Source organism: Haliotis cracherodii, unplaced genomic scaffold (genome assembly GCF_022045235.1).
Source record: "Haliotis cracherodii isolate W230 unplaced genomic scaffold, xgHalCrac1.p SCAF_24, whole genome shotgun sequence".
In the NCBI taxonomy this organism is placed as follows: Eukaryota; Metazoa; Mollusca; class Gastropoda; order Lepetellida; family Haliotidae; genus Haliotis; species Haliotis cracherodii.
Genome location: NW_027266280.1, coordinates 7,006,480 through 7,029,570, shown reverse-complemented (window position 1 = coordinate 7,029,570; position 23,091 = coordinate 7,006,480). Strand labels below are relative to the sequence as shown.

The following is a 23,091-nucleotide window of genomic DNA, read 5'->3' as shown; positions in this document are numbered from 1 at the left end:
TTTCAAAAAAGCTGTATCCGCCCATGACATGCATCACTTCGGACTTCCCCTCACCCCCCCCCCCCCCCCCCCCCCCCCCCCACACACACACACACACCTCTCCCCACACCAAGCTGACACGCCATGATATAACTTAGTCTTAACCACTAGGCCACTCCATCGCCGCCGGAATCCGGCATCTCTCTCCCTGGTTTCTTCGCATCTGCGTCATCTCGTGGTGTACTGACTGGTACTGACTGGTACTGACAGTCGCCCCAGTAAGAACTGACGCATGACAAGTACCTCGTCATTGACTACCTCCTTTGAACATTTGGTTTATGACTATACTTTGATCTAAAACAAGTCACAATTGTGTTCCCTTCTGCACCAAAAAGTAACATTCGTTTGTAAATAGGAACAATGGTATTAAAGAAACCCATTGAGCGATACCCATAGGCCAGAAGACCTCAAGTAACACGTGACTTAAATAAGGCATGGTATTTGAGTGTGCTAGCACTGTCTCTCTCTCTCTCTCTCTCTCTCTATCTACCCCTTACTCTCTCTTTAAAAAGAAACACATGACACACGTGAAAAAATATAGCGTTTATTATTGAAATGGCGGATACTGGGTCACTAACAGCCTCCGTGAACGCTACCAACAACAAGACTGTGGTTGAATGTACAAAACCACATCCCCTTTTGGTTATCAGGCCATGCCTTCTGCGCATGCGCAGTTTACAGCGAGACCGTCATTTAGTGTATCAGAGGAAGAGGTCAGTGACCCGGGGGCCCAAAGCACGTGCAGACAGAGATTATTAGTCAACACAAATAACCAAGTTTGATAACACGGCAGGAAATTAAATTGATACAATGAAATTTTATGACACTGCAGATTGGAAAATCAGATCTCGAATGTAATATAATGCAGGTTTCATCAAACATAACCAGAGATGCCCTGTACCCGGCGTTAAAACATCAGCTGTATTTATCAAGTGCGGATACAGCATTTGGAACAAGAAGATGGAGTTTGTGATTTGCAATTTGCGTTCAGTGATCGTGTAATTTGTTAAGAAAATATATTCACTGACGTAGTCATAATGGCGTTACAATGTTTAAGTTTAGTATACCAGATCACCCTGGAAACCTTACGAATGGACCAATGGCTAGTACACCCCCACCCACTACACCCTTCACCCTACACCCACCCTAACAACCCCACACTCGACAGACACACATCACCTCTAGGTCCGGGTAGGAATGATGATATTAAACACCTGATTAACTAACAGTAAGTTGAAATCGCAATGAAATTTGTAGTAATAATAGATTCGACAGAAAATGGAAGGAATTATCAGCCTACTCAGAGACCATAGACCGATACATATCGTTATATGAACTGGCCTACTTATTATAATTTCTCAGTCAATCAATATATGTATATAACCATATGTGATCATATTCTGAACTGCTACTCTTATATACCTCATTACCAATGTTACATTTATGTCTACTAAATTGAAATAAAAATATTATCTAAAAAACAAACAAACAAAAACAACAAAAAAGTAAGTTGTTCCTATGAGGTCAGGTGGGTATATATAGACTTATAAAATCTGCAAGTTACAATCAAAGAACTCATTTCTTCAAATTTACACGTTTCCATTAGTAAAAATACACCATGAGGACAGAAGTTCAGCACATCCGGTACCAGACTTCCGGTTACTCCGGGGTGAATACTGTGTATGAATCACTCATCATAGGAACCAGAAGAGCACGATTTACTATAAACACAATGTCAATAAATAAAGAATTAAAAAAAAAGTTGATCAGGACAAAGACATCATTTTTGAATAATATACTCAATTTTCGATAGATGAAAGTTAGTTTTGTTTCTTTTTCTCTTCCTCTCTTTTCTTCGCCTCCTCTCTGACCTCCATCTTGTTGTGTATAATTTGAAGTTCATCCTCCGCTTTCGCCTTCCACTGGTCGCGATCCATGGATGTCTCCAACATCAGCTCAACCAGCTTTTCCAGGTCCATAGGTTCAACATCCGGTCGAAACCGGAAGAGTGGGCGGCCATTTTGGTCAATGAGAAACTTCTCGAAGTTCCATGAAATGTCGTTGACCTTAATAGGGTCCCAGAATGACTCGGTTCTGTCGTAAGAAGCGTCTAGAGGAACGGGACAAGAATCCTGAAACAGGAGATAGGAACTTCATGCATGTGAAGCAACGGTTGAGTCGGATAACATACCGTATTCGACCTAATAAGCGCCCACGGGATATTTGCTAATATATTGGCTAGTGAACAATCCCAATTGGCACCCCTTCCGATTGATCAATGTACACAAGACTTATTTTTTCGCGAATAATACGCACTCGTGTGTTATATGCACCCTTAATTATGGGCAATTTAATTCTGTCGTACATAAACATTTCAGGCTGTCAGCATACACTACGAAATTTATCTCTCAACTCTGTTTTTTTTCACCAAAATAATATTCTAATAAGAGCCCCCTATTTCTAATTTTGAGAGCGCCCTGGGCGCTTATTACGTCGAATACGGTATATCTTTTAAACCAGACAGTCAGTATAGGGTACCATTAACTTTCGACACACTTTCGGGGTACTTATTGGGGTGTTCCCCATATTGGCATCGGCCGTGAATTGTCAAGTAGTGTAATGCCCTGGCTGTACATGTAGAACCGTACTTGAGTGTATCAATGTCTACTCACATAACTCCTCGGGAAGATGAGTGAGTGAGTGAGTATAGTTTTACGCCGCCTTTAGCAATATTCCAGCAATATCACGGCGGGGGACACCAGAAATGGGCTCCACACATTGTACCCACGTCGGAAATCGAACCCGGGTCTTCGGCGTGACGAGCGAACGCTTTAACCACTAGGCTACCCGACCGCCCCTCGGGAAGATGACTCACCTTGCGGTACCTGTAGATTGTCTGCTGAGTATATCAATGTCTGCTTACCTTCAGGTACCTATAGAGGGGCAGTTCTTCCTCGCCGTTGACGTGAATCTTCATGTGTAGTGTGAAGTGAGGGGTGTAATTTTTGCCAGGGCGGACATATCTGAGTCCCGCCAGCAACTCAGTCTTGTTAGCGCCGGGCTCCTGATGGGCGAACTGGTCACATGGGAATCCCACGATAGAGAAGGGAGACTCCGTGAACCGGTCGGCTAGTACATTCAACTGCCAGTACTGGGGAGTGAACTCTGTAAAAACAGGAGGGTGGTTTGTTAGAAGGGATAGTGTGAACCGGCCGGCTAGTACATTCAACTGCCAGTACTGGGGAGTGAACTCTGTAAAAACAGGAGGGTGGTTTGTTAGAAGGGATAGTGTGAACCGGCCGGCTAGTACATTCAACTGCTAATACTGGGGAGTGAACTCTGTAAAAACAGGAGGGTGGTTTGTGAGAAGGGATAGTGTGAACCGGCCGGCTAGTACATTCAACAGCCAATACTGGGGAGTGAACTCTGTAGAAACAGGAGGGTGGTTTGTTAGAAGGGAGACTCCGCGAACCGGCCGGCTAGTACATTCAACTGCTAATACTTGGGAGTGAACTCTGTAAAAACAGGAGGGTGGTTTGTTAGAAGGGAGACTCCGCGAACCGGCCGGCTAGTACATTCAACTGCTAATACTTGGGAGTGAACTCTGTAAAAACAGGAGGGTGGTTTGTTAGAAGGGAGACTGTGAACCGGCCGGCTAGTACATTCAACTGCTAATACTGGGGAGTGAACTCTGTAAAAACAGGAGGGTGGTTTGTGAGAAGGGATAGTGTGAACCGGCCGGCTAGTACATTCAACAGCCAATACTGGGGAGTGAACTCTGTAGAAACAGGAGGGTGGTTTGTTAGAAGGGAGACTCCGCGAACCGGCCGGCTAGTACATTCAACTGCTAATACTGGGGAGTGAACTCTGTAAAAACAGGAGGGTGGTTTGTGAGAAGGGATAGTGTGAACCGGCCGGCTAGTACATTCAACAGCCAATACTGGGGAGTGAACTCTGTAGAAACAGGAGGGTGGTTTGTTAGAAGGGAGACTCCGCGAACCGGCCGGCTAGTACATTCAACTGCTAATACTGGGGAGTGAACTCTGTAAAAACAGGAGGGTGGTTTGTTAGAAGGGAGACTCCGCGAACCGGCCGGCTAGTACATTCAACTGCTAATACTTGGGAGTGAACTCTGTAAAAACAGGAGGGTGGTTTGTTAGAAGGGAGACTCCGCGAACCGGCCGGCTAGTACATTCAACTGCTAATACTTGGGAGTGAACTCTGTAAAAACAGGAGGGTGGTTTGTTAGAAGGGACAGTGTGAACCGGCCGGCTAGTACATTCAACAGCCAATACTGGGGAGTGAACTCCGTAAAAACAGGAGGGTGGTTTGTGAGAAGGGATAGTGTGAACCGGCCGGCTAGTACATTCAACAGCCAATACTGGGGAGTGAACTCCGTAAAAACAGGAGGGTGGTTTGTGAGAAGGGATAGTGTGAACCGGCCGGCTAGTACATTCAACAGCCAATACTGGCGTAGGGGTAGGGGGCTCTGGGTCACCATGACCCGGTCGATTAGTGCGTTCATCTGCCAGTAATTGGGTGCAGCATTACTTCTGATTGAGTACAAATAGATAGACAATTATTCAGTCTCTGAAATGAAACTAACAAGCTATTTGAAGTTTCGGATTATTCAGTCTCTGAAATGAAACTAACAAGCTATTTGAAGTTTCATCTTTTTTTCAAAATCTAGACTTGCTACAGTAGTGTTGATGTGTATGGGGCATTTACGCATATTTTTGTTTCAGTTTGTTTCTTTGCTCGTTTGTTGTTTAAAGCCTGCCTGGCTACCCGAACCCGCCAGTCGCCTCTGACGACCAGTATAATCGCCTAGCGCATGGGTTGCTGCGTTTTCGTGCGTGCGTGCGTGCGTGCGTGCGTGCGTCCAATAGGCCAAAGAGGCAGTCAAACAGGACTGGTCCTTATTTCTTCACGATCACTGTACGACTGTGTGTTCTGCAAGTTGCAAGCGCTGTATGCACGCAAGGATCAATTAGGAGATACAGTTGCGGAAATGTGATCTCTCATGGTGAGCACTGACTTGATCAAACATTGCATGGTCGAATAATGACCGTTGTCGTGCCAAGTTATCGTGCTCCTGTCTGGCGGCGGCCTCAGTCTCCGTGTTCTCCACAACACACAACTCACGGCTAATTGTAGCAGACACCTCCGCCACGCCCTTCCTTCAATCGGAAGTTGCGGGCAACCTCCATAATTTACTCCGAGTGGAGTGTTGGCGTCAGTAGTAGCTACGTAACTCATAAGTCCAGCTGGGGATATCACCATATGAAATATCACACAGCAACGTCTAATGTGTAATAATAATGATAATAATGATAATGACGATGAAGGTGATGATGATGGTGATGATGATGATAATGATGATGATGACGACGACGACGATGATGATGATGATACTAATAATAGTAATAATAATAATTCACCCAAACCCTCTTTTCTGCAATTATTTATTTTAATCCGTAAATTCGTGGAATGCTAAACTGGAGATATTACACGAATAAAAACCCCATTTACACTGCTCGTTCCGTGGCGCCGGAAACAGCGTCAGCCGCATTTAGACATTGATGAATAAAACGTCCTCGTTGTCAAGTGCTTCCCAGAAGACTAGTGTCACGTGATGGCAATCTATCATTTACAGTCTGATAACATATCGTTGCTATGGTAGCGGCAACTTACATAGAAACAGTTTCCTAAGACGGATAACAAATCTGGATGTTGAAGTGTTTTCGACGAAAGTCCACTCTCGCGAAGCTGTCCTTTTTCTAGGGTTAATCGTAATAACCCTTGACCCTGACCCCTGACCTCATATTTCGCCCTCAGAATACATTTATTAGATGAGGACATTTGTTACGCATCGTAGATACGCCAAGAGCTAAATACATATACATATACCACTCAAATCTTGATTGGGATACAACAGAATAGATTAGTGTACAACACCTATGAAAATGAATACTTTTGCTCGTTTTAAAAAAACCCATTATGTTGGTGTAAATGAGCAAGTACCATTGGTTGGTTGGTTGGTTGGTTAACGCCGCACTCAGCAATATTCCAGCTATATGACGGCAGTCGGTAAATAATCGAGTCTGGACCAGACAATCCAGTGATTGATATCATGAGCATCGATCCACGCAATTGGGATCGATGACATGCATCAATCATGTCAGCGAGCCTGACCACCCGATCCCGTTAGTCGCCTCTTACGACAAGCCTAGTCGCCTAGTACGAAGGCAATTTTATATACTCGTGAGAAAACATCGCCTAGGAATCCGTCCCGACTATCCCTATCAAACGTTGAGCAGTATGCACATGAACACGAGAGATTCTCAGTCCACAGTTACCGTCATCCCAGCATATAGTTAATCAAAGTATAATCATCCAGATATAGTTATGGAACCCGAGAAGGGACATTGTCGCGTTGGTGCCCTTATAAAAACAAGCATAAGGTATCAAAATTAGTAGCGCTTTGATTAATTTGGACACTTTTGGCTTCTTTTTGTAATGCTCAAACAATATCCCTTCCGGGTTTCCATATACAATGGTTCTTCTTCAATCTATTCTCGGAACACTCTCTAGTCCGGAATGGGGCGTTTACCTTCCGGTTTGAAAGTGCGTTTTAGATGTGATATCACACGAAAAGCGATTGTATTTCCTTAAGTTTCCGCAGTTGAAGTCTGACCGGTATCGTTGTACAACAATATGACCATCATCAACCAGACAAGGAAAACAATAGGGTCATCAATAAACCAAACAGTGAGAACAATAGGGTCATCAATAAACCAAACAGTGAGAACAATAGGGTCATCAATAAACCAAACAGTGAGAACAATGGGGTCATTAACAACCAAACAGTGAGAACAATGGGGTCATCACCAACCAGACAGTGAAAACTATGGGGTCATCAACAACCAGACAGTGAGAACAATGGGGTCATCAACAACCAGACAGTGAGAACAATAGGGTCATCAATCACAAACAGTGAGAACAATATGGTCATCAACAACCAAACAGTGAGAACAATTGGGTCATCACCAACCAGACAGTGAAAACAATGGGGTCATCAACAACCAGATAGTGAGAACTATGGGGTCATCACCAACCAGAGAGTGAAAACAATGGGGTCATCAACAACCAGATAGTGAGAACTATGGGATCATCAACGACCAGACAGTGAGAACAATGTGGTCATCAACGACCAGATGGTGAAAACCGTGGGGTCATCAACAAGACAGTGAGAACAATGGGATCATCAACAACTAGACAGTGAGAACTATGGGGTCATCAACAACCAGACAGTGAGAACCTTAGGTTCATCAACAACCAGACAGTGAGAACAATAGGGTCATCAACAACCTGACAATGAGAACTATGGGGGCATCAACGACCAGATAGTGAGAACTATGGGGTCATCAACAACCAGACAGTGAGAACAATGAGGTCACCAACAACCAGATGGTGAGAACCATGGGGTCATCAACAACAAGACAGTGAGAACAAAAGGGTCATCACCAACCAGACAGTGAGAACAATGGGGTCATCAACACCCAGACAGTGAGAACAATGAGGTCATCAACAACAAGATGGTGAGAACCATGGGGTCATCAACAACAAGACAGTGAGAACAAAAGGGTCATCACCAACCAGACAGTGAGAACAAAAGGGTTATGAACAACCAGTCAGTGAGAACAATGGGGTCATCAACACCCAGACAGTGAGAACAATAGGGTTATGAACAACCAGTCAGTGAGAACAATGGGGTCATCAACACCCAGACAGTGAGAACAATAGGGTTATGAACAACCAGACAGTGAGAACAATGGGGTCATCAACACCCTGACAGTGAGAACAATAGGGTTACGAACAACCAGTGAGTGAGAAACTTAGTATCGTCAACAACCAGACAGTGAGAACCATGGGGTCATCATCAATTAAACAGTGAGAACAATAGGGACATCAACAAATAGACAGGGAGAACAATGGGCTCATCAACAACCAGACAAGGAGAAAGGGGTCATCAACAACCAAACAGTGAGAACAATGGGGTCATCAACAACCAGACAATGAGAACAATGGGGTCATCAACAACCAGACTGTGAGAACAAAGGGGTTATTCACAATGAGGCATTTTTTAAACAATTTTTCCGATCCTTGCATTAAAGTTATGCAAAGTTATTCAATTATTTTCTTAATTGAGACACCAGTGGATCACGAGAGAAAGTGTGCGTACAGCTGATAGATATTTCCGGCTTATTTCATGAGACAGTTACAAGCAAATTATCTTAATCTCTACATTGCCTAACGTATTAGGAAATACAATAGAAATTGTAAATCATGTCCAGTAATGTTTTATCGCAAAATTGACATTTTCATCGGCGGAGTTCGTTGTCCTCTGTTTGTTCACCAAAAGCGATGTAATGTGGGTTTTTAATGATCATTATATACGAAATAGCATTTATTTTAACCGAAAGTTTGATAGTACTAACACCTACAGGGTGCCTCACGACTGACCACAGTTAATGATTATTCGACGTATTTACGTGTTTACACAGCCTCAAATACGCAGGAATGTTGCGCCAATTCTAACCCGGATCTTCACGCGGGACAAGCATAGGTTAATGAAGACCAATTCTAACCCGTAACCCGCAAGCATGGGTTGCTGAAGACCTATTTAAACCAGGATCTTCTCGGAGACAAGCCTGGTTTGCTGAATACCAATTTTAACCCGGACCTTCTCGGGGGACAAGCATGGGTTGCTGAAGACCAATTCTAACCCAGATCTTCTCGGGGGCCAAGCATGGGTTGCTGAAGACCCATTCTAACCCAGATCTTCACGGGGGACAAGCATGGGTTGCTGAAGACCCATTCTAACCCGGATCTTCACGGGGGACAAGCGGATGCTTTCAAAACCATATATTGAGTTGAACGAGTTCGATTTAATCGGGTTCACCGCTCTGCGGGTTATATTGTGTTCACTGAAATAGTTTGAACAAACGCATTGACATGAATACCTTGGAGACAACGGGTGAAACTGGAGAACAATTACCTTGACATTTGATGTTAAAGGTATTCAAATATGTTACCTTGGAGATTCAATCCCTGATACCCTATGTATCAGCCCACGGGCTTGAACTAATAACGGTAATTGATCCTGCCACATGACAGTGCAGTGTATCTATAACAATATCATATGACACTATTCTGTCGATATTCTATCTAAGTAAGATTATTTCTGTTCATCAAGCTGTTTTATAAGCCGATATACAATATGCTGCAAGAAAATAAGCCGGCATATAGTATGCTGATTTAATATTATGTACAATAAGTTATATATATGATCGATTGACATAAATTATACCGATGTGCAACCCCGTCAGGAGACGGTAAGATGCTTCTCTCTGTTCCAAATGTCAGCCTCATGTCCTTTGGACAAAGATGTTTTTTCACATTTTACTCTTTTCTTGTGGAATTCTCTGTGGAACTCTCTGACGGCGGTCCGTAAATAATCGAGTCTGGACCAGACAATCCAGTGATTGACATCATGAGCATCGATCCACGCAATTGGGATACGATGACATGCATCAACCAAGTCAGCGAGCCTGACCACCCGATCCCGTTAGTCGCCTCCTACGACAAGCACAGTTGCCTTTTACGGCAAGAATGGGTTGCTGAAGACCTATTCTACCCTAGATCTTCACGGATCGATTGAACTAAAACAATATCGCATAAATATATTTATGTTCAAAGAAATATCTTATAGTAGTAGAACCATATGCGCTTTTGGCTACGTTTGCATTTTCTTCGGTATAAATAACAATTAATGTTAATGTAACTGCACTGAATTAGGAACCCTCCGGTCTCCAAGGCCAGGAAGAGTCCATTTTGAGCCAGGGGAGCAACGAGTACTGTTTATATAACTGATAACGTTCTATTGATCACGAGGGGCTGTTAATTGCTGAGATCAGGAAATGTTGAATAAAAATGACAGATTACTAAACCTGGAAAGTGAAAATGACGAATAAATCCATACATAAATTGCTCCGTGTTTCTATAAATGGTTGCCGGCCATTATGTGTAATTTGAGGAAGTAATCAGGATAGAAATTTCAGTAAAGGTCAGACCACCATTCAGAGGGAATAAGCGACATTGGACTTGTGGAGAAACACAATATGATGAAATGTTATCAATGTGTAAATGCATTCCCTGTATAAATGATATCACGCGTGCTCAGAGAGGAATAAACGCTTGCTTGTATGAATATCCAGAATATATCCCATGTGTAAATAATATCACAAGTTCCCAAGAGTGAAGAAAACCGCAACAATGCTCATTCATCAAAATAAGTAAAAAGAGGCATTTTTTCAAACTTTTACAGACTTTGTTATAAATTAAGTTTGATTTAAAGTCTATGGCCCTTTAAAAACTGTTTTCCATTTCGTGCTGAGTTAGCATAGTATGGAAACACTGTTAATTATGGTTAAAATCATATACTGCTAAAATCACATATATACCAGGAGTACAAGTATATTTATTGTAATAACGATACACATATATTCATTGAAAACGACGGCATATTGTAGTCTGCTTAACTATAACTGTCAGTGGCGTGAGTGCAGACTATCTGTGCAGCTGTAACACGTTACAATAACAGGAGTGGAAGTATGGGACGTTATACTGAAACACAGGCGACATTGATAACAGACTTCACACTGGGCGTTTGAGGATGGAGACAGAAGACAATACCTATTTCCCCTCAAATATATCACCCTTAATTTTACTTTATCGCAACTTATTTTTTTTTATTATTTTTTTTTAAAAAGAATGATTATTGTTAATTATTATTATTATTATTATTATGATTATTATTATTATTTTAATGTGATTATGATTATTGCTGTTGTTATTTCACTTATATCCCAAACGGAAAATATAGTGTTTGTATATGTTCCGAAATCACTTTTGCATAAGGTGTAAACATACTTCAAGTTTAATCCAACAGTCCAACTGAGCTCCCACCTCAGACGCCCCGTTGGTATTTCGGGTTAGAACTGGTCCGGCAACCCATGGTGGTCTTAAAAGGCGACCATATGCTTCGGGTGTTCAAACTTGGTGACTTGACAGATTGAGTGTCATCCTACCCCAACGGCATGGATCGTTGTTCACAATATCAATTACAGGATTGCCTGTTTAAAACTCGATTATTCACATGCAGCGGGACTATTTTGAGTTCGGCGTTAACAAACAAAGAAACGTACCTCAGAAAGTTGCCACATTTAGTAGGAGCATCACTTTCCCTTGATTCCCGTCACCCATACTGACATTCCGCGTCCCCTCCAGATTGAGCGCCTTGTAGTCATACGCAGATTTGTTGTCCGTGCTGTCGCAGATGCTGTAGTACTTGTGTTGCGCTGCCTGCACCACCCCAAACAGAAGGAGGTAGCACCCCCGGGCCATCCACCCCGGAGTGAGGTACCCACGGGACCGCTCGCACATGCTGCTAGAGAACTGTGCTCAACAACGTGACGGTTGCGTTAAATAAGCTTGGGCTAGTCCATGCCAGACTGTAGGGAGATGCTGCTAACAGCTGTTGCTTCTATGATAGATTATCGATACAGATCTCTGCCTTCAGCAGCTCGAAAGTCAACGTCAACACGGAGTATTTCCTATATTGGACAAGATCAACTTGTACTGATGGCTGTCATGTGACCCGCGCTTTGTAGTCATTGATTTGTTTATGACGGCTGTTGCCAATATGGCCATTATTGTTGTAGTAAACTTAAAAACCTTATTTGTTAAAATTAATTTAATTTTCATTTATTTTAGGATAAATACGACTAGAATTACGGGGAATTGTGAATGCTGGAATAGTCCAATTTGTTTATTGTTTATAGATTGGTTTTATTGTTGTAACAAGTTTTGTTTAAAATTTTAAATGAGCACGTGACTACCAATGTCATGGTTCACAAAATTCACAAAATGTGTTTTATTTTATCAGATGAGGTGAAATGGAGTTTAACGTCGCGTTTGATATTGCAACGTGCATGAATGTGTATTATCTGTGTTTGGTTGTACTAGTCCGGACTGATGCTGTTTCTATAGTGCCAGCTCACTGAGATACCATGCCGCAGTTTAACATGGATACCCCTCCGACACAGTACACCGATTCCGACTCGACCAGTCCTTAATGCCGAGCGCCAGGCAGGGTAAACTTCTTTTAAGGTCTTTTGGTCGAACCACCGACCTTCATCCACCCGGATGCTCTATCCACTGGACCAAGGAGACGGTTTAGTCTTCATTAAAGTAGCACATGTGTACATGACGGAACTCATATTAACTTTTACTATTAGAGCTGGGACGGGTAACTCGGGTACCCGGGTCGGGTGGGTACTGAGTAGGACCCCGGTACCCACAGGACTACGGGGACCCGTGGTTAGTCACGTGATATATTGGTTAATGACAAAATCTGGAACTCTATGGTTACACTACGAGTCACACATGTTCGCATTTCTTTCAGACTATGCACCCATTCCTTCTGACTTTTCTTGTCTGTGAATAAAGATATAACTTCAGTGTATTCATGACCAGATTGTTTAACATGTATTTAAATACGTTTTGCCAGTGCTATGGTAAGAACATGCCCAATCGGACATTTTGTACCTATCTCTTGAGACCTACAGATGTACCCGGGTAGGGTCGGGTAATAGGGGGGTGGGTACCCGGGTAGTAAAGTTCTCATCACGGACTTGTGTGTTATATAGGTCCGTGGTCTGAGGTGAAGTGAGGTGAGGTGAAATTGGGTTTAACGTCGCGTCCAAGATTATTGCACTTATATAGCGACATGCATGTACGTGTGTGTGTTTGTGTGCTTGTACTAGTCCGGACTGATGCCGCTTTATAGTGCTAGCACACTGAGATACCATGCAGCAGTTTAACATGAATACCCCAATCAGACACAGTATACTGACTTCGAGCCGACCAGTCCTTGTTTTAGCCCCGTAATGCCGAGCGCCAGACAGGGTAACAACAAGTACCATCGTTTAACGTCTTTTGGTATGACGCGGTCGGGGATCGAACCCCGGACCTTCCGCTTTCCGGACGTACGCTCTACCACTAGACCACGGAGGCGGTCTTGATTTATAACAGTCGCAATAAATACAACATCAGGTTTTATCATCAAACAATCAACTATGAGACGTATTTCAATACCATTGTGCATTACGAATGCATAACACACCTCCTAAAGTTTCAGTGTTACTGAATGTGGTGTATTTATCGCCTGATGGAGTTTCAGCGCCTTTGCCAATGTTTGCCAACACGTCTCCCGCCACTTCCGGTTACGTGGCAGTCTTTCGGACCAAGTTGTTGATGACTGCTCAGGTACCAGCATTTCCGGTGACACCCCTATACTCTTGAACCAGTTCTGCCTTCAAAATGCGCGACCGCCAAAGCTGACTTTGCTAGACGGGACCAAGTATACTACCACGCTTGGTTGTCACCGCTGTTGACAGTCGTAATTGTTGTCTTATTTTCGGAATAATATGATCGGTTATTTGACATTCCTGCAGAGTTCATCGGTTCCTGACTGACAACGGACAACCATGGGACCGTTCGTGAAAGTATTTGTTCTTTTCTTTATCTCTAAAATAATTCTAAATGAAGGAGACAATATCTAGGGTTTTGTGCAATGTAGAAAGCATGTGCATAAATTGTTGAGTAATTAACCAAATTAGTTTGTGTATTAAATGTGAATAAATATAATAATGCAGATGTATTATTTCTGCACTTTGGTACGCTTACACTAAACTGTTTCTCTCATCCACATGTATAGGATGACTGTATAAAAGGTCAGATGACCAAAATAAACAAGAAAGACTCAAAGATAAAAAAAAGTCTGTTGAAATAATGAAAAGTTGAAAGAAAATGAATGATTTACACTACTTTGGATAAATGACAGTAATTGATGCATGCCAAATAGATTTCTTAGCCTTTGCTGTAAATATATTGATCCCAAAAATATTAATTCTAAATAAATAAATGTCCTCTGAATATGCACACATAAAAGAATATATGTGAAACTTCTCTTATAAACATAAAAAAACCTATAGCGTCAAACATCAATCAATAGTTAATCAAATAACCATGACAACGAGTCATTACATTATTTTGGTTACTATAATTTTAGTTCGTACTTGTTTGGTTGGTTGGTTGTTTGTTGTAATTTAGTATTTAAAATATATATCAAACCCTAACCTGTAAAACACACACACACACACCTTAATTTCGAAATCCATTTGATTATCCACTATCATGGTCATAATGAAAAAGAGGGCACGGGTGGCCCAGTCGTCTAAGGCGCCGCGATTCGCTGTGCAGAGTTGCGTCCCTTGGGCACGCCAGAAACCTATGATTGTGGGTTCGAATCCCGGTTCGCCCAGATTATGTTTCTAGGTTTGTCAGCACCATACCCGTGCTCGTGGGTTTTACCGAAGTGGTAAACGTCTCAGACCTGCATCACTTCGGGCTTTCCTCCCACATTAAGCTGACACGCCGCAATATAACTGGAATACTGTTAAAAGAGGCGTTAAACCCAACTCACTCACTCACTCATAATGAAGGTATGTCAGCCCAAATGTTTTGTTGTACTTGTATATTTCAGTTACCTTAGTTTTAGGTGGCAAACCATGACACTCCACCTCCACCTCTTTGACGCAACAAGCTGCCGTCCGTTCACCACGTCGTCGGTAGATTCGAACCTGAATATCAGACTCGAAGAGCTGGCACCTACTCTCGTCGCTGAAGAACACTCCTCGCCAATTTCTCTGCTGCCACTGCTGTACAGTCCTGGCCCATCTCAGTCTGTGACGTCGGTGTAGAAACGTTAACGTCATGCCCTTGAAAGGTCGATAGGCACGGAGTCCATACAGGCGGGGTGGTCTGCAACGGTCTAGGTATATCCTACGGAAGCCTTATAGGGCCAATTTTAACTTATTATCTTGAAATTTCAACTTATTATCTTAAAATTTCAACTTCTGTATCTTGAAATTTCAAGATAGTATCTTGAAATTTCAACTTAGTTTCTTGAATTTTCAACTTAGTATCTTGCAATTGAAAAACCAAATGGCCCTAAAAGGCTTCCGTAATATCCTCTTACGTCTGTACAATACCGTGGTCTCCCCTGTGTGGAGACAACGCCTGCTGATGGAGTACCGTTATCAGAACGCAGATCATGGCGTCTCATCTAAATGCACTGTACATCCGCTGACACAATACAAAACTGCATAGTGATGTCGTAAACGCATGTTGCATGTTAATGAGGTCCATAAGACGTGAAATGGGGTTTAACGCCGCGTTCAGGATTATTGCACGCGTGTGTTTGTGCGCGTGTTATTCCGGGACAAGACTTCTTGGAGGTTACGGAAAGGGGCGAGTGGTGACGAATGGATCGAATTTGTGTTAGCAGCCCTAAGAGCACAATCGGAACGAATTGTGATTGGAACAAAATTATTTCGCTCTACGTGTACACATATAAAGACCCGGTTTGACTGGGTTCAAACTCAGCACTCCATTGCTTATAAGGGCGGTCAAGTAGCCTAGTGGTTAAAGGGTTTGCTCGTCGTTCCGGAGGCTTGGGTTCGGGCTCGATTCTCCATAGGTGTATGAAGAGCACTTTTTATATCACCCGCCGTGAAATTGCTGGAAAATTGCGGCGTAAAAAACTATTCACTCAGCCGCTAATAAGGTCTGATACTCGGTCATCGTAGCCGACAACGTATAGGACGTTATTAATAAGAGCATTCACTGATATGTCTGGCCCTGGGCCCCGTTCCACAAAGCGATCTTAGTGCTACGACTGTCGTAAGCCTATTTTAAAGTATGGGAGTTAAGATCATCTTAGCGCTAAGATCGCTTTGTGGAACGGGGCCCATGAGTCTGTTCCACAAAGCGATCTTAGCGCTACGACTATCGTAAGCCTTTGTTGTAGAGTTACGACCACCTTAACGCTAAGATTGCTTTGTGGAACAACCCGTGAAGATACGGGGTAGAATAGGTCTTCAGCAACCCATGCTTGTCGTAAGCGGCGACTAATGGGATCGGCTGGTTAGGCTCGCTGACTTGGTTGATGCATGTCATCGCATCCAAATTACGTGGATTGGTGCTCATATCTGGTCCAGACTCGAATATTTACAGACCGCCGTCATATAGCTGGAATATTGCTGAGTGCGGCGTTAAACAACAAACAAACAAACCAAAGCTCTGTGGAACGGAATCCAGACCTGATAAGTTACAGTGGCTTTGCTGGAATATATGCTACCTGTGCTCAGAGACCATATAATAGATCTATTATATGGTCTCTGCTGTGCTGTACAAAGCTATCGAATAAACAATTATAAGCTATATATATGTGCAGTATACACATGTGATATGTGGAGTTTTAAGTCGTGCAATACGTGACATGAAAACGTTATGATTATCAGTCGTGGCTTAAACCCGATGAGCTCTGGGTCTCCTGACACAGCATTGCGAGTCCCAGTCAACATGGCGTCCCGTAAAGTGGTGGTGGTATTTGGCGCAACCGGAAAACAAGGAGGGAGTGTTGCAAGGGCTCTGGTCAAGGACGGTCACTTCAAAGTACGCGCTGTCACCCGTCATGTCGACAGTGATAAAGCCAAAGAGCTCAAGAAAGAAGGTAACTGAGTTTCAGTGAACGAGTTAAAATTGAACATTTCATCTCCTCCATTTTGCGAGACCCGTGAAGATTCCAGGGTAGAATAGGTCTTCAGCAACCCATGCTTGCCGTAAAAGACGACTATGCTTGTCGTAAAGGGCGACTAACGGGATCGGGTGGTCAGGCTAGCTGACTTGGTTGACGCATGTCATCGATCCCAATTACGTGGATCGATGCTCATGATATCAATCACTGGATTGTCTGGTCCAGACTCGATTATTTACAGACCGCCGTCATATAGCTGGAAAATTGCTGAGTGCGGCGTTAAACCACAAACCAACCAACCAACCATTTTGCGACGAGAAGGTATGGTGAGGTGAGGTGAAATGGGGTTTAACTTCACGTCCACGTATATACTGTGCGTTTGAGTTGTCTTGTTCTGGTTGATACCGGTGTTATAGTGCTAGCCCACTGAGATACCATGCCGCAGCTGTAATATGGATACCCCGGGTCCGACACAGTACAGAGAGCCGACCAGACCTTGATTTATGTCTTTAATGCCGAGCGCCAGGCATGGTAACAAAAAGTACCATCTTTTAACGGAAAAGAATGTCGGTTAGTTGATGTTTTCATATTGTTCATTCGTGTCTCGTTTACTATCTGTCGATCTCCGTAGTCTCGTGGATAAAGCGTCTGCCCGGGGAGCGGAAGGTCGTGGGTTCGGTCCCCGGTGGAATACCAAAAGATGTTTAGAGATGATATTTGTTGTTACCCTGCCTGTCGCTCATTATTAAGGGGCCAAAACAAGGACTGGTCGGCTCCAGGTCAGTATACTGTGTCAGAGTGGGTTATTCATGTTAAACCGCGGCATGGTATCTCAGTGGGTAAGCACTATAAAATCGGCATTAGTCCGGACTAGTACAAGCAGACACACGTTTATCTGAAAGCCTTGCTCACTCGTACAGAGACTTTAGAATCCTCGACGCTGATTGGCTCAATAGGAAGTTTACCTGGCAGCCTCCTTTTGAGGTGTCCTCAGATCTTCACGCAGAGAGTGTCGGAGTAAAAAGTCTGATTTTAATGACATTGCCCCAGCCTGTGGACCCTCTGCATTCGAAGAGTACGCTGGGTAATGATGGTAGATATTTAAGAATTGACTCCTAAACGCAAAAGTAATTAAGTAATTTCATGTAATTACAAATCTATCTACCCGTGAAGACCGAAGCCATATAGCTTGAATATGACTGAGTGCGGCGTTAAACAACAATCAAACAAACAAATATATCACGGCTTGCCAGCTTCATGTAAAAGCCAGAAGAGAAGTAGGTCTCAGACGTTTACCATTGTGGTGAAACGCACGAGCCGGGTATAACACTGACAAACCTAGAAACATAATCGAGGGAAGTCTTTACTTTATCGAAGTGAACCAGTAGTGGTTCTGGCAAACAAGATGATGGCTGCGTGCGAACCGATTTTAATATTTTCATCACTGACAAGCGTAGTCCCCAGTGGCAAAAAAAATGTTAATTGTGAAATATAAAGTACTGTCACCGTCTAAATGCCATTACACCGTGGAATATGTTTAGATACTCGTATGCATGTATAGTAAACTACGTTTATAACGAACACGTTTACAATGAACTAACGGATATAACGAACTGTGTTTTAGGTCCCGGACATTTATTGTAAAGGTTAGTTGAAATGCTTTTAACGAACTAAAGTAAACTACGGTTATAACGAACTCAAGGGGGCAACTAATTTTAGTTCGTAATAACCGTAGTTCGGTACAGTATAACCATATATACAGAATGTATATAACAAATGGCTGGGACTAAAAAATAAGTTCGTTATATCGGTAGGTTCGTTATAAGCGTGTTCGTTATAAACGTAGTTTACTTTACATTTATAACGATCAATAATTAGTGGTCCCTGTGAGTTTGTTATAACCGTAGTTTAGTGTATGTATGTATTTATTCCACTGCAGGTTGTGATGTGGTCGAAGCGAATCTTGATGACAAGGCCAGTGTGGTGGAAGCGATGCGAGGAGCTTATGGGGTGTTCCTGGTTACTAACTACTGGGAAGACATGGACGAGGAGCGGGAGTTTACGGAGGTCAGTAGTTCCACATACACGCATTCTGGACAACCATCCTCGATAATCCAGTACATTATATGTCTGTTCTTTTCATTGAGTGAGTGAGTGAGTGGGTAAGCGAGTATAGTTTAACGCCGCTTTTAGCAATATTCCAGCAATATCACGGCGTATGACACCAGAATTGGGCTTCAGTACCCATGTCGGGAATCGAACCCGGGACGAGCGAACGCTTTAACCAATAGGCTACCCGACCGCCCCTGTCCTATTCAGACCGATTCTGACCCGAATATTTACCGGGAAGAATGGAAGTATTGATGGAATTGTTTCTATGACACCTTGCAACTGTCCAGCAAATTTATGCTGTTTGTTTCTTTGTTTCTTTGTTGTTTAACGCCGAACTCAGCAATATTCCAGCCATCTGGCGGCGGTCTGTAAATATTTGAGTCTGGACCAGACAATCCAGTGATTGATATCATGAGCATCGATCCACGAAATTGGGATACGATGACATGCATCAACCAAGTCATCGAGCCTGACCATCCGTTCCCGTTAGTCGCCTCTCACGACAAGCATAGTCGCCTTTTACGGCAGGCATAGTCGCCTTTTACGGCAAGCAAGTCGCCTCTTACGACAAGCATAGTCGCCTTTTACGGCAAGCATGGGTTGCTGAAGACCTATTCTACCCCGGATCTTCACGGGTCTATTTTTGCTGTTGCTGTACCAGAGGAGAGTGCTTTCATCCTACCTCGCCACCATGTGTATTGCTATCCATTGTGTCTTGGGTGCATACTGTATTTACCTGAATTTACAAACTTTATCTCGAGTAGTTCATTCGACAGACGATGTATCTTGGAATGCCCCCATGCATTGTTTGTTTGTTGTTTAACGCCGCACTAAAGCAGTATTCCAGCAATATGACGGCGGTCTGTATATCATCAAGACTTTACCAGACAATCCAGTGATTGACGTGAGCATATATCTACGCAATTGGCATACGATGACAGGTAAGCAACCGAGTCACTGAGTCCGACAACCTTATCCATTTTGCAAGCATCTTGCCGTGGACCTCATAAAATAATATTGAAAAAATATGCTATTTCATTTTTTTCATGACACTCATTCCTTGACCTTGACAGAATAGGGGCTACAGACCGTGAGTGAGTGATTTGGGGTTAACGCCGCTTTTAACAGTATTCCATTAATATCACGGCGTGTCGGCTTTCTGTTGGAGGAAAGCCCGAAATGATGCAGGTCTCAGACGTTTACCACTTTGGAGAAACCCACGAGCACGGTAATGGAGCTGACAAACCTAGAAAAACCGGGATTCGAACGCCCATTTATAGGCTTCAACTTTGCACAGCGTGGGGCGTCTTAGACGACTGTACCACCCGTGTCCACGCAGTATCAAGTAATAGCATTGCTTTTCAAACTCATTACAGGGTAAGGACGCTGTAGACGCTGCCAAAGAGTGTGGTGTTCAGCACCTGGTGTACAGTGGCCTGGAGAACGTGAAGGAATCGTGCGGCTATTCCGTGGCTTGCTTTGACGGCAAGGGCCGGGTGGAGGAATATCTTCGGTCATGTGGCCTGCAATACACCATTGTCAGGCTGTCGTTCTACATGGAGGACCTACTGACGATGTTTCCTCCTAAAAGGCAAGAAGACGGCTCGTACCATCTGGGTATGAATGGCGATTTCTTTGCTAAAATGGTGTTCAAGAAAACTGCGGTGAAATTATGTTTATGCCGCAAGTTAGCAATTACCCCATCGCCCCGTAGAGATAAAAAGTGTATGAATATGATGAGTGGGTGGGTGTGGAACTCAGTGGTCCTCGTGGATGTAACGCCGCTTTTAACAGTATTCCAGTTATATCACGGCGTGTCAGCTTAATGTGGGAGGAAAGCCTGAAGTGATGCAGGTCTCAGACGTTTACCACTTCGGTGAAAGCCACGAGCACGGGTATGGTGCTGACAAACCTAGAAACATAATCGGGGCGAACCGGGATTCGAACCCACAATCATAGGTTTCTGGCGTGCCCAAGGGACGCAACTTGAAGTAGGTTGAAATTTACCCACTTGATGGATGTTTTCCGGTTTCGGATCAGATTTGGATACAGATAAGGATGTTCGGTTCTTAACGGTGGAGGCACTTTCCACAAGGTAAAACGAGTTGGAGGTTAACGGAGGAATCTCTTTGGATTCGGGTTTTCTACTGAAGTCAATTCGCCATTTCAAATGTTTCAGAAATACCAATGGAGGGACATCCCCTACATGTTGTGAGTGTGGCTGAAATAGGCCCAATGATAGTCTGCATCTTTGAGGATCCCCGGGAATACACAGGGAGAACACTTGGGCTGAGCAGCGAACACCTCACTCTAGACGAGATGGCCCGTGAAATGACGGAATGTTTGGGGGTCAAGGTCAAGGATCACAAGGTGAGGAGACATCCGAGTGTGTCATCATTTATATTCGTAAAGTACAAGCATCCTCCATTCTTTGTTTTGTATAAAATTACCCGTGCATAGCATGTATACGTGACTCGCGAAAAGGGAAGTCCTCAATCGAAAGCGAGGCTGTGACCTATTTTCTACACTAGTCTGAGTACAGTATGGCGGTAACCACAAATCATGTCGGAAATCTCCCTCGGTCTGTATCACTGTAAACAACTTGATGATCACGTAAGATAATCTAAACTTGAACATTTGAGAAAACTTAAATTGAAATCTACATTTTTATCACATAATTTATCATATAAAATTTAAAGGACTTAAACGTGATCAGCTTCACAGGGCAGTGTCCCACTTTCAGCTTCATCGTGCCGCAGACAAAAATGCCTTAAATGTATTTTGTTCCCTTTTAAGGTCAAGCAACAATTGAGAATAAAAAAAATCATAGAAACATACGACTAGTGTGCGATGGTGTCGTGTTTGATTTGAGTCCCGTGATGATCCGGGGTAGAATAGGTCTTAGCAAGCCATGCCGTAAAAGGCGACTAACGGGAACGGGTGGTCAGGCTCGCTGAATTGGTTGATGCATGTCATCCCAATTGCGTGGATTGATGCCCATGATGTCAATCACTGGATTGTCTGGTCCAGACTCGATTATTTACAGACCGCCGTCATATAGCTGGAATATAGTGCGGCGTTAAACAACAAACAAAGCAATGTTAAGAGACCACAAGAAAAATGACCGTTTTCGCGATGCAATCTGGGCGTTCACTGGTCTGTGTACTCTGGGGCACGGGTGGCCCAGTCGTCTAAGGCGCCACGATTCGCTGTGCAGAATTGCGTCCCTTGAGCATGCAAGAAACCTATGATTGTGGGTTCGAATCCCGGTTCGCCCCAATTATGTCTCTAGGTTTGTCAGCACCATACCTGTGTTCGTGGGCTTCATCGAAGTGGTAAACGTCTGAGACCTGCATCACTTCAGGCTTTCCTCCCACATTAAGCTGACACGCCGTGATATCACTTGAATAATATCAAAAGTGGCGTAAAGCCCAACTCACTCACTCTGTGTACTCGCTTGGATCCCTATCGCTTGAACAAGTCTCGATCCGTTGGTCAAAAATACCAACCATTACCAACAAATTAGCCGTATGTCGGGGTGGAAATTAACCAAGAATGTATACTAGCCATGCGGTATAAGTTCAGCAATAACCCCCCACGTATTTCCATTCCTACGTATGTATTCAAACCAGGGACGTATTGCCGATGCGGATCCAAATATTGAAAATATATCTTTTTGATTCCCAGATAACCTTGGCCGCCTTCTGCGAACTGAAATTCCCTGGAGTCGTAGTGTTCTGCACCATGTTCAAGTTCTTCCAATCTGACGAATTTAAGAGAGACATAGAACTCAGCCGGAAGTTGAATCCAGAATTGTCTCCCTTCAGAGAATGGTTGGCGCGCAATAAAGAGGCGCTGCTCGCTATAATGAACAAATAATGTCGCACATACGTTCTATGGGTGCACGAGTGGCCCAATCGTCGAAGGCGCCGCGATTCGCTGTGCAGAGTTGCGTCCCTTGGGCACGCCAGAAACCTATGATTGTGGGTTCGAATCCCGGTTCGCCCCGATTATGTTTCTAGGTTTGTCAGCACCATACCCATGCTCGTGGCTTTCACCGAAGTGGTAAACGTCTAACACTTGCATCACTTCGGGCTTTCCTCCCACATTAAGCTGACACGCCGTGATATAACTGGAATACTGTTAACAACGGCGTTAAACCCAACTCACTCACTCACTCACATACGTTCTGTATTCCCCAAGTTGACAAGAAC

The 23,091-nt window shown here is 43.5% G+C and overlaps 2 protein-coding genes across 2 annotated transcripts; one reads left to right on the top strand and one right to left on the bottom strand.

Annotated features, from left to right (window-relative positions):
- Positions 1-894: 894 nt before the first annotated feature.
- LOC139472297 (cuticular glutathione peroxidase-like) lies at positions 895-3,112 on the bottom strand. Its single transcript, XM_071254734.1, has 2 exons — positions 2,963-3,112; positions 895-2,171 (listed from the first exon to the last, which is right to left on the bottom strand). Exons 1-2 carry the CDS (start codon positions 3,014-3,016, stop codon positions 1,860-1,862), a joined length of 366 nt encoding a protein of 121 aa, XP_071110835.1. The 5' UTR covers positions 3,017-3,112; the 3' UTR covers positions 895-1,859.
- A 13,478-nt stretch (positions 3,113-16,590) lies between these two features.
- Positions 16,591-22,756, top strand: LOC139472235 (nmrA-like family domain-containing protein 1). Its single transcript, XM_071254615.1, has 5 exons — positions 16,591-16,741; positions 18,705-18,832; positions 20,254-20,494; positions 21,057-21,247; positions 22,565-22,756. Exons 1-5 carry the CDS (start codon positions 16,591-16,593, stop codon positions 22,754-22,756), a joined length of 903 nt encoding a protein of 300 aa, XP_071110716.1.
- Positions 22,757-23,091: the final 335 nt, after the last annotated feature.